General features: G+C 44.7%; 2 protein-coding genes across 2 annotated transcripts in view; one reads left to right on the top strand and one right to left on the bottom strand.

The window, feature by feature from the left end:
- Positions 1–9,370, bottom strand: part of SNX30 (sorting nexin family member 30) — a 51,363-nt gene extending 41,993 nt beyond the window's left edge. The window contains exon 1 of the mRNA XM_035309277.1: positions 8,987–9,370. Coding sequence (XP_035165168.1) covers positions 8,987–9,148 — 162 coding nt within the window. The 5' untranslated portion in view covers positions 9,149–9,370. The remainder of the gene's footprint in view (positions 1–8,986) is intronic.
- A 6,123-nt stretch (positions 9,371–15,493) lies between these two features.
- Positions 15,494–15,719, top strand: part of INIP (INTS3 and NABP interacting protein) — a 12,934-nt gene continuing 12,708 nt past the window's right edge. The window contains exon 1 of the mRNA XM_035309453.1: positions 15,494–15,512. The gene's annotated coding sequence lies outside the window, so the exon portion shown is untranslated. The remainder of the gene's footprint in view (positions 15,513–15,719) is intronic.

Raw genomic sequence — 15,719 nt, forward strand, 5'->3', positions numbered from 1 at the left:
TTCTCCTGGAGAATAGAGTATTAAACATTTGTTTAATTATTCTTATTCTCCCTTCCAAAGTAGCTTCTCATCTACTGCTTATGGCAGCATTGAAGAAACAGTGCAGAAGCTCTGGATGTGGTCACAAGACAGCGATGTTCTCAAGAACAATTTATGCTTTGAGGAACATTCAATAAGCAGAGCTGTCAGCTGAAGTCTTTCAGTTCCTGTTGTATGTATGTTGGACTATTGACTTTATTTTCAGAACAATTTCAACTAGACCCACAAATTCATGTCCCCAGCATAAGTATTCAGGCAGACACTTTATTATTTCTGTGAAATACTTGGCTAAGAATCAACAGATTGGGCATTAAAAGTTTACCTACAACAGAAGACAACACCTCCTCGTACCCCCCTAGTTTTATTTTCCCATAAAATATATCCCAGAAGTGAATCTGTCAGATGGTTCTTTAAGCTGGTCCAGCACTGGGAATTCTCATTAAACAGCTGCAACTCACTGCATGTTTTCCATCCCCAGCTTGTCACTGCAGTGTTGCTAGTAGCTATCTGCCATGACTTACCTTGCCCTTAGTCACTGTAAGACAAAGAGATGCATTTGTTTTTCAAGAATTTACTATGAGGTTTCTTACCTCAAGGCCGTATCTACCACCACCTGCAAAGTATGGGTTCTTGGTTGGTTGTTTTTTTTTTTTTTTTTTTTTTTACATTGGGGGTGGAATGCAGAGACAGTTTTCTGTCCCCTTTCATTCTAGTGATGGGAGTGATTTTCCCCAGCCACAACAGCTTAGAGCCTCAGCTGCACTGCACAGCAGGCTCAGGCAGCCACAGCTTAAGGAGTCAGGACAGCTCAGCATTTAAGATCTTGCTCACAGTCTGCAGAGAACGGGTCTCAGTGAAGTTAATTCAGAAATACACATGAACAAATACCATTTTTAATTGGTGCTTTGCCTTCTGCATACTGAAAGCACATGCTAGTTGCAGCATCTAAAATGTCCTTGAGATCATAAATGGATTTTCATGTAGCAACACTGAGCTGCATCTCCTTGCACTTTAAGAGCTCCTGTCTCATCTCCTGACCTATTTTACAGAGACCAACTTCTCATCTCAGATAAGGAAGAAAGTGGCTAGTGTGACAGCCAGATGATCTATTTGAGATACCACAGAAGTAGCCCACAATGCTAGAAGACACCGGGACAACAGCTTGCAGATTAAACCTGGAGCTAATGTCTCCCAGATCAGTATGTCAACAGGAAGGCCTTGGGCTTTATCCTCTACCCCTCTAATCATTAGTTACAGGGACAACGCTGCCTGACATTTATCACAAACCCCTAAGGAAGCTATAGAGAAGGATGTGCCCAAATAGCAGACAAAGAGAGCCTTTTAACCTGCTTATCCTACGTACTAGAGTCTCCCCTTCTCCCCATCAGGGAGCTCAGAGAGCATCTAGTAGCTCTGCTAGGCCCAAGAAGTTCCAGCCCAAAAGATTCTTTCCGACCACCAAGCATAACTTTTTCCACAATGGCTCACAAAAAGCCATTGCCAAGACTCACCCTTCTAAAATCCAGCTGAAGTTAAGAACTGACTTCCTGTATGTACATTTTTAATATGTTTTCTGTGCTGTCTCATTAAACCACCACTAAAACAATCCTTTTGAAAAGATTATGAAAGCTGTGCAACACTGCATTAAACCTCAAAGTATAGCCCTCCCTCCATTAAGTTAAAATAAGACCCAAAAAGTAGTAATTCAGTTGTACAGTAGAAGCTACGCTCATTTTTACCAGATGGCAAGTTTTAAAAGGTAACATTACTAAGACAGTTACTGTAATGCAAGTGTTTGTCCAAGTGTTAGCTATTTCTTTGCCTTGGTCAGAAGAGAAAGGAATTGCAAATTCCACATAAATTAGGTGTACTGAGAAGCTAGGGATCACAAAGAGACCACCACATACAGTTTTACTGTAATACTAGAGCACCTATATGGTAAGGTATCACTAAAGCACCCTTACCAATAAATTCCTACTTCTATAATGAAGGCAATTCTAAGCAACTATGCCATGCTTTGATGAACGTGCTTCCACACCATTACACCCCAGGCTGGCTACGGTAAGAAAACAGGAACTCTGTCCTTTCAGTAAGATCACAGAATGGTTTGGGTTGCAAAGGACCTTAAAAATCACCCAGTTTCAACCCTCTGCCATGGGACACCTCCAAAACAGCTAAAGAAAGCAGTTCTAATCACCACCGTTAAGACAGACAGGATACTAGATTCCTCCAGCAGCTTGACTATTGGTAGAGCACTGATATCAAGTTGGAAGCCATGCCAGGTTTGAGTCAGTTCTTTTACTGCCTAGAAATGACCTGTCAGACACACATGCACACACACCAAGCAACGGAAGAGACAGCAGTTCCTTCAAACAGCCATCCAAAACTCAAGTTGTAGGAACAAGACAAGCACGTGGCAGTTCAGTGCTTATATCTAAAAGCTCCATGGCTTAGGAAGTGTAGTTCAAGACATTCACATCCATTATGTAGTGTAACCTACCCATTCACCTGGGAAGAAAGCCACAGAATTTATGATGATGATGAGGGGAGGTTCCTGAAGACAGAAAGTGTGGGGGACTACAGCACCAACCAATGTCACTCACCTCTCCACCAAGGTTTACCGAGGGATCTACAGGCCCATCAGCCTCACCTCAAGCCCAGGGTAGTTAATCAAGCAAATTAGATTGGGAAGCCATTTTGAAACACGTGAAGGACAGAGTGACAAGAAGTCAGCGTGGATTTATTGAAGTGTGGTCATGTTTAACCAACCCAATAATATCTACAAGGACATGACTGGCTTGCTGGTTAAGTGGACAGCACTGATGTTGTTTATCTCAACTTGAAGAGGGCTTTCACCACCGCCTCCCATAACATCCTCACAGAAAAGCTGATGAGGCACAAGCTAGGCGCACGTACAGTGAAGTGGACTCAACTGGCTGAACTGCTGAGCTCGAATTGCTGTGATCCCTCAAGCTCCAGCTGGAGGGCAGTCAGCAGCTGAGTACATCCGGAGTCAGTAACAGGGCTACTGTTAAACATTCCCATTAATTACCTAAATGATGGGAATGGGCACACCCTTGGTGAGTTTGCTGATGATACAGAATTGGGTGGAACACCTGGCCAGCCTGATGGTTGTATTGCAGTTCAGAGGGACTTCAACAGGCTGGAGAAACGGGTTGGCAGGAAGATCATGAAATACAACAAGAATTCAGCAAGAGGAAGTGCAAAGTCCTGCACCTGGCAGGAATAACCCCATGTTGAGGTCCCTCTGGCTTAAAAAAGCAACTTGGCAGAAGAATAACACAACTACCACCACACGCACATGCACACACCAAATCCTGGTGGAAAAGTTAACCATAAGCCAACAATATACCTCATGGCAAAGCAAGCCAACAGCCTGCTGGGCTGCTTCAGGCAGATGGCTGCCAGCAAGTGAAGGAAAGCGATCCTGTGTCTCATCATTAGTAAATAGAGGGTGTTATCCTCTTCTGGGCTCCCCAGTACAAGAGGCATGACCATAGCAGAACAAGCCCAGCAATGGGACAAGACGACAGATCAGGAGTTGGAGCATGTCTTAAGAGGAAACGAAAAGAAAGCTGGGACTGTGCACCTGGAGAAGTGAATGCTTAGGGGATAATTACCTGACAGGAGGGTGTTCAGAAGTTGGCAACTCAACTGTTGAGTCCTCTCAACAGACCAAGAAGCAGCAGGCACATATTTAAATGAAATCTGCTGTATTTCAACGGCAGAAAAAAAGCATTCCAAAAGACAGTCACCCTTACCGTAAAAAATAAAAATAAAAAAAATCCCAGAGGTTGGAGTCTCTATCTTTGAGATATTCAAAAAAGATATTCAAATAACAACTTCAGAGTCCTAGGCAGCCTGCTCTAGCTCGCCCAGCTCTGAGCAGAGGGGTGGACTATAAGATATCCAAAGGTGCCGTCCAACCTCAGCTACTGTATGACTGTCAAGTCTCACGTTCCTGTAAATTGGAATGAAGTTTGGTTCATCCACGCTGACATTGCTTCATGAGTTCACCCACTTTGGTTCCCAACTTTTTGTAATTCTCAGTCTCTCCAAAGACTGAGAATTTACCTCCAGCCTACTCTAAGAACAAAATGTAGTACTCGTCTAAGAGTTCTCCTTTAGTCAGAGAAGAAAGAGGTTTGTAGAAGCCCAAGCAGATTTAGTGTAAGCTTTCAGATTATACTGCAAACTGCTTTCATTTGTGGGTGGATGAAGTTAACATCAATAGTGTGGAAGTAGAGCTCAAGACTCTCACTATATTTCTGTTAGGGAGCCGCCAGGCACCCCACCAGAATACGAGTGCTAAGCAAAAAGCACTCCAGCAGCCACACCAAGTATTTATACTCCATCAGGCACTAACACAGGCCTATGGGTTCACCGTAGTGAATCAGATGAGCAAAGGGTCACGTGCAAGCAAGCTTTCAGTTAGTACAGCGAAGTTCCCAGCTGGAGTTCTAATGGCCACCTCCACACAATAGCAAATTTCAAGCTGTGCTTACCAAGGCTGGTAATTCACATTCACTCTGCTTGATGCATACTACCTGTAAAATAGCCTTGAAGCACAGCTCAGCTGTCTACTCTTAATATAACCAACTAGAAGTCATGCACATCTTCCAAGAAGAAAAGCAAAACAGCTTATAGGCAGCTGGCCACAAAGGACAGTATCAGGTGGTCAGAGGTGTCCAAAAAGAGGATGAGCCAGTCTGATCCCTAGGTGTGGCTGTTCACTCAGCTCCTGCTTTGCTTTTAGCTAGCACACAGCTCACGCTAAGTTCCGATATATGCTGGGAGCAGCACCATTGGATCAAAGCAAGAGCAACAGGTAAGCAAGACAGGTGGGGCAGGAAGAGATAAAGGTCACTGCATAGCCATTACCTGCAGCTCACTGCCTCCTGCAGTTACAATTCTTGTACATTGATTGTCAGCAGTCTCTCCAGAAGCTACTAACCCATGGAAATAGTATAGACCAAATCTCCAAGCTGTGAGGTATTTATATGCCAGCTTACCCCAAACATTTCTGAAGTGGATCCAACAGAGCCTAGACTTCTAAGGTTTTCATGCTTCCTGGTGTGGTACAGGGGACGCCTGAACCATGGCAGAGGAGGAAGGATAAGTGCTCTCACTGTCATCTAGGGAACTATTTTGCTCACAGGCACGGAAGTTAAAAGTCACAAGTCAGAGAACTTATAAGTGAGAAACCTCATAAATTAAGTGGCAAATTAGTGAATTCACATTAGACTAGCGTGTACGGAGAGGACTGAGCTATTGTTTGTTTTCCCTCCTAATGAGCTCATAAAATAAAGTCCAACATACAGAGCATGTTATCTTGTACATTGGAGACATTCAAACAGACTGTGACACCAGCACAGGTGGGACATTAGGGCTTTCAGAGTGGCAGGCAAGAAATCAGAACTGTAATGTTAGCACCCTGTGCAACAGCTGCCAGTTTCAGTGCAGACCGCAGGAAGAACAGACAACACCAATCTGTTAGGAAGCTACTTCTATGACACAAGGCTAGAAGGACTACAAAGACAACAGCTAGAGGATATCAGAAGTGAGCCATACAGAACACTATTTCTAATTCTGCACAGCTTGGCACTTTCAACATTTAGTAACCCAAATCTTACAAACACTTGGATAAAATCACACAACAGTACACCATGTACATCTCACCTCTGCTCCAAACCCAGCAAGCTCTTAATAATGCCTTTTATCTTCAATGTCAGGATAGGGCAAATTCACTATCAAAAGAGACAAACTTGTGAACCAGAGTGATGTAGTCATATACAAACAGAACTTCCTTTTTTTTTTCTCCTCCAGAAAAAAAAAAAAAAATCCACACTGACACTTCCCCTTGGTCTTACCACCATCTGCAGAAGATCTGCTCTGAAAAGCAGACCTCAATCAGCTTGCACACATGCCTTCCAAAAGCTCTGTAAGAGCTGCAAAACCAAGCTCTTGCTTTAGTTCTGCTCTGGACAGTGCCATGTACCCTGAGGGATTTCTTCCCCCTGCATGTTTCCTTCTCAGCTAATACCAGGGGGTCAGCACTGTTCAGGCTCAGCTTCAACCACAACTGGATGCTGCCAAGGGTAGCCTGGAAGTAAGCCTGAAAAAGCTCAGGGTGGTCAGACGTAAGGGCAAACAATGTTTTATGCAATTAGACTTGAGGGGAGCAGAATGCTATGGTTAGAAAGATCTGGGCAGTACAGAAATGTTTCGGAGATAAGCGCTTACAATTCATATGTTTTGTTTGTTGCAGAACCACTGTGAATCCTAAGTATGTAGCCAGATAAGTCCACTTCATTTAAGAGGCTAGATGCTGCTCAGAAATAAAGGTCTCCTGGCTCTTAAAGCAGCTGTCTCCTACACATCAGGATGAAGACATTATTTCAGACAATGAATATTCTGTAGCCCTCTTGATAAGACTCAAAGTACTTGAGAATCATCTATTGCCACTCAGAGGGCCTCTGAACCAGAGAAGCCACAGAAAATAGCAGACGGTTTTCCTTCCCTTTCCCACGGCTGCTCTAATGCCATTTGCCTCTGCTTTTAAACAGAAACCAAAGGTTTGTCAGACTTTAAAGTCAGGCAGGGTCTAAACTACCAGATTATTGCTAAGTTTGTATAATAAAAAAATAAAACACCGAGATACATGCAAGCAACATTCCTGTCCTCCAGGTTCCTCTGACTCAGAATAAGGTAGCATCCTTACTCAGCTGCTCCAAAAGGCAAGAAAACCGTGCTTTACAGAACACAAAACAGTGATGGGAGAGGTTCAACCACTTCAGTCCACACATCTGTGGCAGTGGAAATTGAAGTGCTGCTTTAAGGACAGAGAAATTCCCCTGGTCCTGCACTTTCCCCTCCAAGAGTATCCCAGCCTCAGGACAGGAGTTACATTTATCTTGCAGCAGCGTTTAGGAAGTGGTTGCTCAGAGCAGATAACAAGAACCTGCAGTTCGTGGTCATGGGTCAGCAACTGCACTACCCCCCGGCTAGAGGGGTGTCCTCATATAAGCATGGCTATGGACCGTATTCCTTACGGAAGCTTACTGACTCAGAGGCACTTTGACATGAGAGGCTTCAACCCAAACTTCTCCTGCAGTGCCAGTCACCACCAGACCCTCCAAAAGAGACACGTGGAAAGGCCAGGAGAACAGACGAGCACAGCTCTTATTCTTGGATCAATAAACAACAGATGCAGAGCTTTAAACCTGAGTCAGACATGAATACGAACCCCCCTCTGTTACCCATCGACTGGAGCTATCTGCATGCTGTGAACAGATTAGAGAGCCAACCTCTCTAGCAACCCACCACCAGATACCAAGATGAGGAGAGATACTAACCACCTAAAAGGCTCTATTTACCTCCACTTACCACACTCACTCTCCAGACTACTAAATAAGCAGAGCAGACAGCTGAAGTTTGCCATTGCCTTAAGTTTAGGAACACCTGTTTGCTCACTGAACTTTTTCACAAAGTGAGAAAGAAGTCAGCTCGTTTGTTTCTTGCCAGTCCAGCAGATATTAAGTTGAGGAAGGGATAGCCTTCACACAACAGAGTTGCTGGACTGCTTCCATCAGAAAGATCAGATATTTGACTTTTTCTGCTAATTCAGCTAGACGGAGAAAAAAAAAAAAAAAAATGCTGCTCTCTTCCTACTGGAAATCCTTTATTCTGCAAGGCTCATTACCCCAGTACCATTTCCAGGTCAACCAGAGAACTGCTCTCGAGTCTATAAATCCCTTACATAAGCCCCTTTTTGCTTTCCCCTTTACAGCACATCCTTGCCACCAAGCACCCCGAACAGGACAGCACTGCATAAAGCTGCTAGAAGACAGACTTCACTATGTTGCTGGTGTAAAAACTGGGCAAGAAACCTCCCTATCGTGGAGGAAGCTGGCTGACCGCAGCCAGAGGCTGAAGCCTGGGCAGCTACAAGACCTGCAGGGCAGCTGCCAACACCAACAAGTTGCTGCAGGTCAGTCAGGCAGCAAAGGGGCTACATGAGCAAATCCCATCTTCCATGGGGAGAAGTACCCTACAGCATCTAACCCTCTCTGAGTTCACCTCAAGAGCCATCAACTCTTGGGCAAGCGTCTCGGATAAAGGAGCGTGTTTCCAGAGGGAGGTAAGCCTGGTAAGCATAGAGCAGCAGCGGGCAAATGGTCGAGGAGACAGCTCTGTGCATGAGCAGCAGCATCTGTATACACAGGTACGGGGCAGCTGAAGGTGACACATGGAGGCCACCTCAGCCCATTCCTCTGGAGCCTGGGAGTGTGTCATGCTGGGCACTGCTGGCAGCCCCGAGGTGTCCAGGGGGCAGCAAGTCTGCTCAGCCCTGCAGCAGCTGTGTGCTCCTCGGGACCAGGGCTAGAGCTGGCACCTTGTGTCAGCCCTGCATACATCATGCATGCTGCACTTGGCCCAGAGGTGCTCCTACCCTGAAAGTTTCAGCCCAAACTTACTCTGGGCAACCCTCGCTCCCAGGAAACCCTACCTGAACGCTTTTCAGGAAGTCTGCCCATGGACACTAAGCACTCAGGAGATTAGTTGGTGTGCCAGCAGCACCACGATGCTTTTACACCCGGGGATTATCACGTCTGAGGCCCACACATGGGCAAGGCGCTTCCCCGCGACCGAGGCCCACACATGTGCAACAGTATCCTTTGCCTATCACTGCTGCACGAAACCACGCAGGGGCTGAGCCCCGGGGAGCAAAATTGCAGAGAATCCTCGCAGAGAGTCCTCGCCCTAGCCCTTGCACCCCAGGGTGCTCGCAAGGGGGCTCAGCAGCACCCTGTGACTCGTATGCCCGCGGGGACACAAGGGTGCAGCCGGGGAAGGGGACGAGGAGGAGAACCGCGGCCCTTCCCCTATGCCCCCCCTGCAAGCAGTAGCCCCCCCGCAGCCGTACCTTGTCGACGATGCCGCGGGGCAGCAGCAGGTCGGGGCTGGGGCTGAGCGCCGGCCCCATCTCCTCGCTGCTGGATGTGGCTAGGGGATGCGGCATCTCCCGCAGCGACTTCGGCCCAGAGGACGGCAGCGGCTTGGGGGCGCCGGGCGCCGCGCCCGACATCGCGACAGGGGCGGGCGGGCGGCGACCGCAGAAGGCTCGGCTCGGCTCAGCCCGGCTCGGCTCGGCTCTGCGGGGCCACTGCCGGAGCCTGCCCGCCGCCACCGCGCTGCCAGGCGGCGGCGGACGAGGCGGAGGCGGCGGCGGAGGAGGCGGAGCGAGAGCGGCCCTGAGCCGCCCGCCCCCGGCCTGCGGCCGCCGCCCGCGCCACCTGCCTCCGGCACGGCTCGGCTCGGCTCGGGAGAGGGGAAGAGACACGCTAGTGTCCGCCGTGGGTGCCGGGGGCGCGCTTGCGTCGCTCTCCCAGGGGCGTTCCGTGCTGCGGGGGGTGAGGGGTGGGTGCGGGGGGGGGTTTAAGGTCTGGGGGCAGCTAGCAGAGGGGAAAAAAAATAGGAAAGGCCATTGAAAAAAATAGGAAAGAGTCCTGAAAAAATTTAGGAAAATGAACTGGAAAAAAAGATAGGAAAATGCACAGAAAAAAATAGGAAAGGACACTAAAAAATAATGAGGAAAATGCACGGGAAAAAAAAATGCACTGCAAAAATAATTAAGAAAATGCACTGAAAAAAAACTAGGAAAAGGCACTGAAAAAAATAAGGAAGTGCACTTAAAAATAGGAAAAGGCACTTAAACTAAGAAATGGACTGAAAAAATGGGAAAATGCACTGAAAAGGGAATTAGGAAAAGGCACTGAAAAAATAAAAAGACACTGAAAATAACCTAGGAAAGTGCACTAAAAGAAATTAGGAAAAAGCACTGAAAATAAACTAGAAAGATGCACTGAAAAGCTTTACTCTGATCCTGCATGATAAACAAAATTATATTTTTTTTTTTTTCAGGAAACCTCAAATCCAGGCTCTATTATACTTTGATTAAAAAACTGAGAGATGGCATCAAGTCCTGCAGAAGTTATCCTTGCAGATTACAATACCTTACTGATCTATCCACAGTTAACAATGTGAAGAAAAAAAAAAAAAAAAAAAAAAAAAGGCATAACTATTAGCATGACTGCTAAATAGTTAGCTAAATAGTTAGCAAAGGGGAGAAAAAAAAATCATGGTCTGTTTTAAGACATTCCCCGAGCAGATAAAGCAGCTGCACATCTATGATAAATTATTCTTTGTGAATAATTTGCTCAGCACTAACTGGACGTAATAGAATAACATGCTACTGGGGGAAGAAGAGACAGATCGCTGTTAGCCTGCTATAGTCCCTTACAGCTGTGTATAGAAATATTAAAAATATAAAAACCAGAACTCAGATGCTGTGAGCATTTTTGCCCACATTTAATTTCTCCCAAGGGAGCCCATTGAAACAAAAAAGGCAGCGCTGCCACCTAAAGCTAGGCTAGCAAAGCTTTACAGGTGTCAGCTCACAAGCAGGGCAGGTGTGGGAGTGCAGCACTGTGAACTTTAACTACACAAAGGAATGCTATTTATCCCAGCAAGCACAATTAAAAAATAAAAAAAAAAAAATAAAAAAATCCTTGCTACAAGTAGCTACTTAATATTATGCAACGTTTGAATGCTGCTGCTAACAGTCAAAAGCCCCAAACAAGTCCCAGGCTCCAGTGAGAAAGAGGCTGTGAAGAATGCCATGTTAGTCACAATTAAGAAACAGTAACTAATTTATCTCCCAGGGAAAGAAAATAGCACAAACTAGCCAGCAGGCAGGTTGGTCTATCTGTCACACTGCTCAGGAACCAGTTCCCTTCATCTCTGCCTGTTTATGGAGCAAACCGACAGTACCCTGGGCTGCCTGAACATCAAGCAAGATAGCTTGGCACTCATTAGACGATATCAGAAATACTGTGTCTTATTCTAGGCCCCCTAATACAAGAAAGACACTGGCAAACTGGAAATCAAGTTTAGAGGAGGGTGCTGAGATGGCTGGTGAATGGAGCAGTTGCCTTGCAAGCAGAAACTTTTGGGACTAGATTCTTCCAGCCTGGAGCAGAGACAGCTTCAGGGGCACTTAACTGCAGCCCCCAGTACCCCACAGGGAAGGGATGCAGGAGACAGAGCTGGGCTTTTCACAGTGGTACAGAGCAGTAGAGCGAGAGACACAGGACATGAACTCCAAACCTTTTCTGTATGAAACAAAAAAGAAAATAGGTATGCCATGTAGCTGACTTCTTGCAGGAAAATTCTTACACACACAAATAGATACTTCTAAGTGCATCAGCATGTGGATCATCTGGCTCCAGCAGCAGGCAAAAGAATGTACAGCCAATGGCTGAGAAAGAAATGCATCTATTTTCCTAGTAACAGTAACATTGGAATAAATAAATGTCTCAATTCTGCTAAGAAGTTGATGATTAAAAAGATGGTAACGTTCCATTCTCCATTTCCTTCTCCACACCGCTAACTGCAGTGGTGTAATTTTATGACTGTAGTATTTTTCCTTGACATACTTATTGGTAGTCTTCTTTTTGTAAACATTCACCAAGTTAAAAACAATCAACATGTGAAACATGCAAGCAACAACAAAATACAAAATGGGAATCAAAATCAGTGACTAGCTGAGAAGAGACTGAAATTCAGTGCCCATCTCGTAACACAAGTTAACCAGAAAAAAGACAGTATACTCTGCTATCAAAATCTTAACTATTTCATACATTTACATCATTTCAGCTGAACAAAATGAAAAAAAAAAAAAAAATGAAAAAACAATGGGATAAAACAAGATGGGCATGTGTACAACACTAACCAAGCAAGAGGACAAACAGTGAATGTAGGGATCAAAAATCTCATCATTTCAGGACAAAGGTCACCAATTTCATGTGTTTGGGTTTCCTATAGCAAATAGTTCTAACCTTTATATCACTGAAATCAAAATCCTACAGGCTACCTTTATAGAATTTTACCACATTAAATAGAGAGGGGAAAGATACATAGTTTGCCTTTCCATGCCCCTGTGGCAGGGGTACAGCAGGGCTGTACAGGGATGCTTTTGCATCTCCATTATTAGTCTTAGTTTAGGAAGTACTCATATTACTTCTGGTGTTTAGATGTGTTTTCTCATTCAGGGCTGAGATACATTATTATTAAGCATCTTTGTCAACAAATGGAGAGTGTTCTGTTTATGTTACATCTGCTGTTATTTTTACTGATGGTGGGACCAAGGCCAGAATAAGCAAGAACGGGAATTTTGAACAGAACCTACACAGTGCTGCAGAGTTGTATTATACACTAGATACCCTCACAGTTGTTGGTGTAGAAGCAGTTTAGTGGTGGGTTCTGAGAACTGGGTGCTTTCTCAATTGCTTTTTAAAATCCTCTTTAAAAATTAAAAAAAAAAAAAAATCTTTAAAACAATCCCTAACTTGACAGGTCATACATACAACTGCAAATATACTATTTATCAGCTACAAAATTTAGGGGCAAAAGTGTTTTCATTCATAGGAAGGATTGGAGCAACTCCTTACTAATCATGGAAAGTGACCTACAGGATAAGCTATTTACAAATTTAAAGATAAGCAGCACAAGAAGGTTACTGCTGTTCTGATCTGGATTGCAGGTACTCCAATAATACCACTTAGGATGTTTTTATAATGGCAGATGGCTTCATAAGTGCTCAGTATGAGTCTGAGAAGGACTTCTTCAGCTATTTTATAACATTCTTTTTCTAATGCATCTTCATCTTCCTGTTAGATAATGAGACATTAAATGCCATTAAATGCCAACTGAGTTTAAAATGACTAGCAAGAGGCTATCTTCAGGTTGAATTTACTTACCAGACCAGACATGTAAAACCCGCCTGCTTTTCATCAAGTGTTCTATTTAAAGCCTAAATGATAGGATTCTTCTGCATAGCACACTCCAGACAGTACAGACAACAAACAATAAGGTAGGCTGGAGGCCACACCAGACAGACAGAGTCAGGCTTGTCTGGTTTGTCAGGTCAATGGCAGGAAAGTTTTTTTTTCCTACCATTTAAAGACCTCCTTGACCCCTTTATCTTTTTCCACATGTGCTGTACTTGGAGAGGATAACATTAGCATCTGTCTGCTCATGAGCATATATGAAAATAATATGCAGTGTGACCATTCTAGAGGATATTCCAAAATTAAAATCCAACTGTATTTTGAAAAAAAAAAAAAAAAAAAAAAAGAAGAGAGAGAGTCCTTGCTTCTCTGTGCTAATACAACTCATGTCTTATGGGGCAGTGATTTCAGAGAGCAGACTTTTGCCCCAAGCCAGTTAAATCTCATGCACATGCTTGACTCTGCTGGAGATTTTGTAATGACTTCCTAATAGATGCTATATAAATGCTACATTTTACAATCTTTTATTTGATTAAGGTGAACAAGAAAGAGAAATTTCAAGGAAAATGAAAGTATTCTGATGTACTAAAGATTAGATTCTGTTCCTTTCAAGGGATACATTTGTTCCTATTTCCTAAACACAAGGAGGAAATTAATTCACTGATATGAGGCAGCACCATTTTTTCAGACATATGCTCAAAGCTACTACTACAATTAATTTTCATCATGCTTAAACAAAACTTCAGAACTAATGAGTCCCTACTTTTCTACAGTTGAGTTGTTTCCTTGCTCATGACTCATCCCCCTTGCCCTACTATGTTGCCTTTTTCTACCCTCCTTCCTTGCTCCCCAGCCCAAGGACCACAGTCCACTAAGTAAATGTTGTCACCAGTGTTAGCTGTGTCAAGGAAGAGCCCAGCAGCTAAGCCTCTCAAACTGCAATTTTCCAAAATAACTTACATCTCGGTTCTGGCACAAGTGTTCAGTGAAATGCATCAGGTGGGGTTACCAGCTCTGCGCTGGTCTTCACTTGCAATGCTTCTCAGCAGTTACAGATGACATGCAGAATCTCTTGCTGAAGTGAGCTGCAGGTCACCTGCAAGACAGCATAATTAAAAGGCAGAAAAAACAGCACACATGACAACTCTTAAGATACAATGAGAAATTATTAAAACAAAGCAAACAGAAAAAAAAATCAGGAGCAGGGAAGTTCAATCAGATGTTTAGGCAAAGAGACTTGAAAATAATGCCCATATGTGCAAATGGCAGCAATGTTTGCCTTCAGCAGTATTAACACAACTTTAATAGTCCTAAAGCAAACAGAAAAGCCCCTGTGATTGTCAGCTTTGTTGGTTGCTCAGGTGCTGGTTGGGGTTTTCATAACACACACGCACACAGAGACTGGTTTTACCAGGCAAACAGTCTGGGTAGCCAAATTCTAAATGTGGAAATTACAAGTCTCTAGACATCTCTCTAACTTGTCCAGGTTTAACATCTTCATTCTTAGCTAGGCTTTGAAAAGTATGAATGTGTGTACAGCCAGGCAGCATATTTGGTCAACAGAACATTCCCTCTTCCAGAATTTGCGTGCACAATACATGAAAAATGTACTATTTTAGGTCAAATGAATGTTGCAGATACCAATAGGATTTTTACACATTCTGTACCCTCCACTGAAATATTATTTCCACACCATATGCAGCTGGCTGCAGCAGTTTTTTGTTGTTGTTGTTGTTGTTGTTGTTGTTGTTTTAAATGTAATTTCTCTTTGACACATGGTCTGGTTTGGGGTGGTCCTGTGTGGAGCCAGGAGTTGGACTCGATGATCCTTGTGGGTCCCTGCCAACTTGGGATATTCTGTGACTCTGTGACTCTGTGACAATGAAGTATATATCTGGTTGTCCAACATAATGGAACAGCGTGGCATTTGGCAGGCACCCTCCCTACGTTCTTACCAATATGAGTAATTCCACCCTAACCAAAACAACTCTGATTCTAATAAGGCCTCATTCCACTTTTAGCCTGGAAACTGTCTTACCAGGGACTAGTAAGACTTGCTGGAAGAGGCAGCAAATGCATTTTAAAGGCTTGTGGTGCATGAGAGACGTGATACCGGTTCTAAGATCCCCCATGGTGGGTCAGGATGTCCAATACAAACCCCACCTCACATCCTCAATACCCAAAATCTCAGTATTAAAGAGACTCCTTGAAACAACACAGGAAACAACGACAACTGACTTTATATACTTTTATTTCAAATATGGCTTTTTTTAATATTTTAAATATTTTATTTTTTTTTAAAAAAAAAACACAGCAACTTTATGAAACTTTACTGCCTTTAAAGTAATAATCCTGCATTTAAAACCACAACAGGCTGTGTGACTGCTTTATTGACAAGCCAGGGGTCTGTGTTAAGCTCCCCGCGGTCGCTCCAGGCCCGAGGAACGCCGAAGCTCTTCCCCATTGCCTTGGATACCAGGCGGGGGGGCGGGCCCTCCCGCCGTGCTTGAAGCCGATTGGCCAGCGTAACCCGTCCATCATGACGCCTTCCCGTGCCGCCCGCCAAGGGTGAGTGACGTCATGAGCGAGCAAGCGTGTACCGTGAGTTTACGTTGGGGGTGGGGATGGAGATGGCGGTGGCCGGGAGGGAGCCAGGAGGGGGATGAGGGGGGCGGGGGGGCCGGGGCCCTCCCGCAGGTGGCACCGAACCGGGCCGGGCCGGGCCAGGCCGGGCCGGGCCGGGCCGAGCCGAGCCGAGCCGGGAGAGCCCATTCCTGCGGCGGGGTGTGGGGGGGGTGGAGGTGGGGG

Source organism: Oxyura jamaicensis, chromosome Z (genome assembly GCF_011077185.1).
Source record: "Oxyura jamaicensis isolate SHBP4307 breed ruddy duck chromosome Z, BPBGC_Ojam_1.0, whole genome shotgun sequence".
Taxonomy (NCBI): Eukaryota; Metazoa; Chordata; class Aves; order Anseriformes; family Anatidae; genus Oxyura; species Oxyura jamaicensis.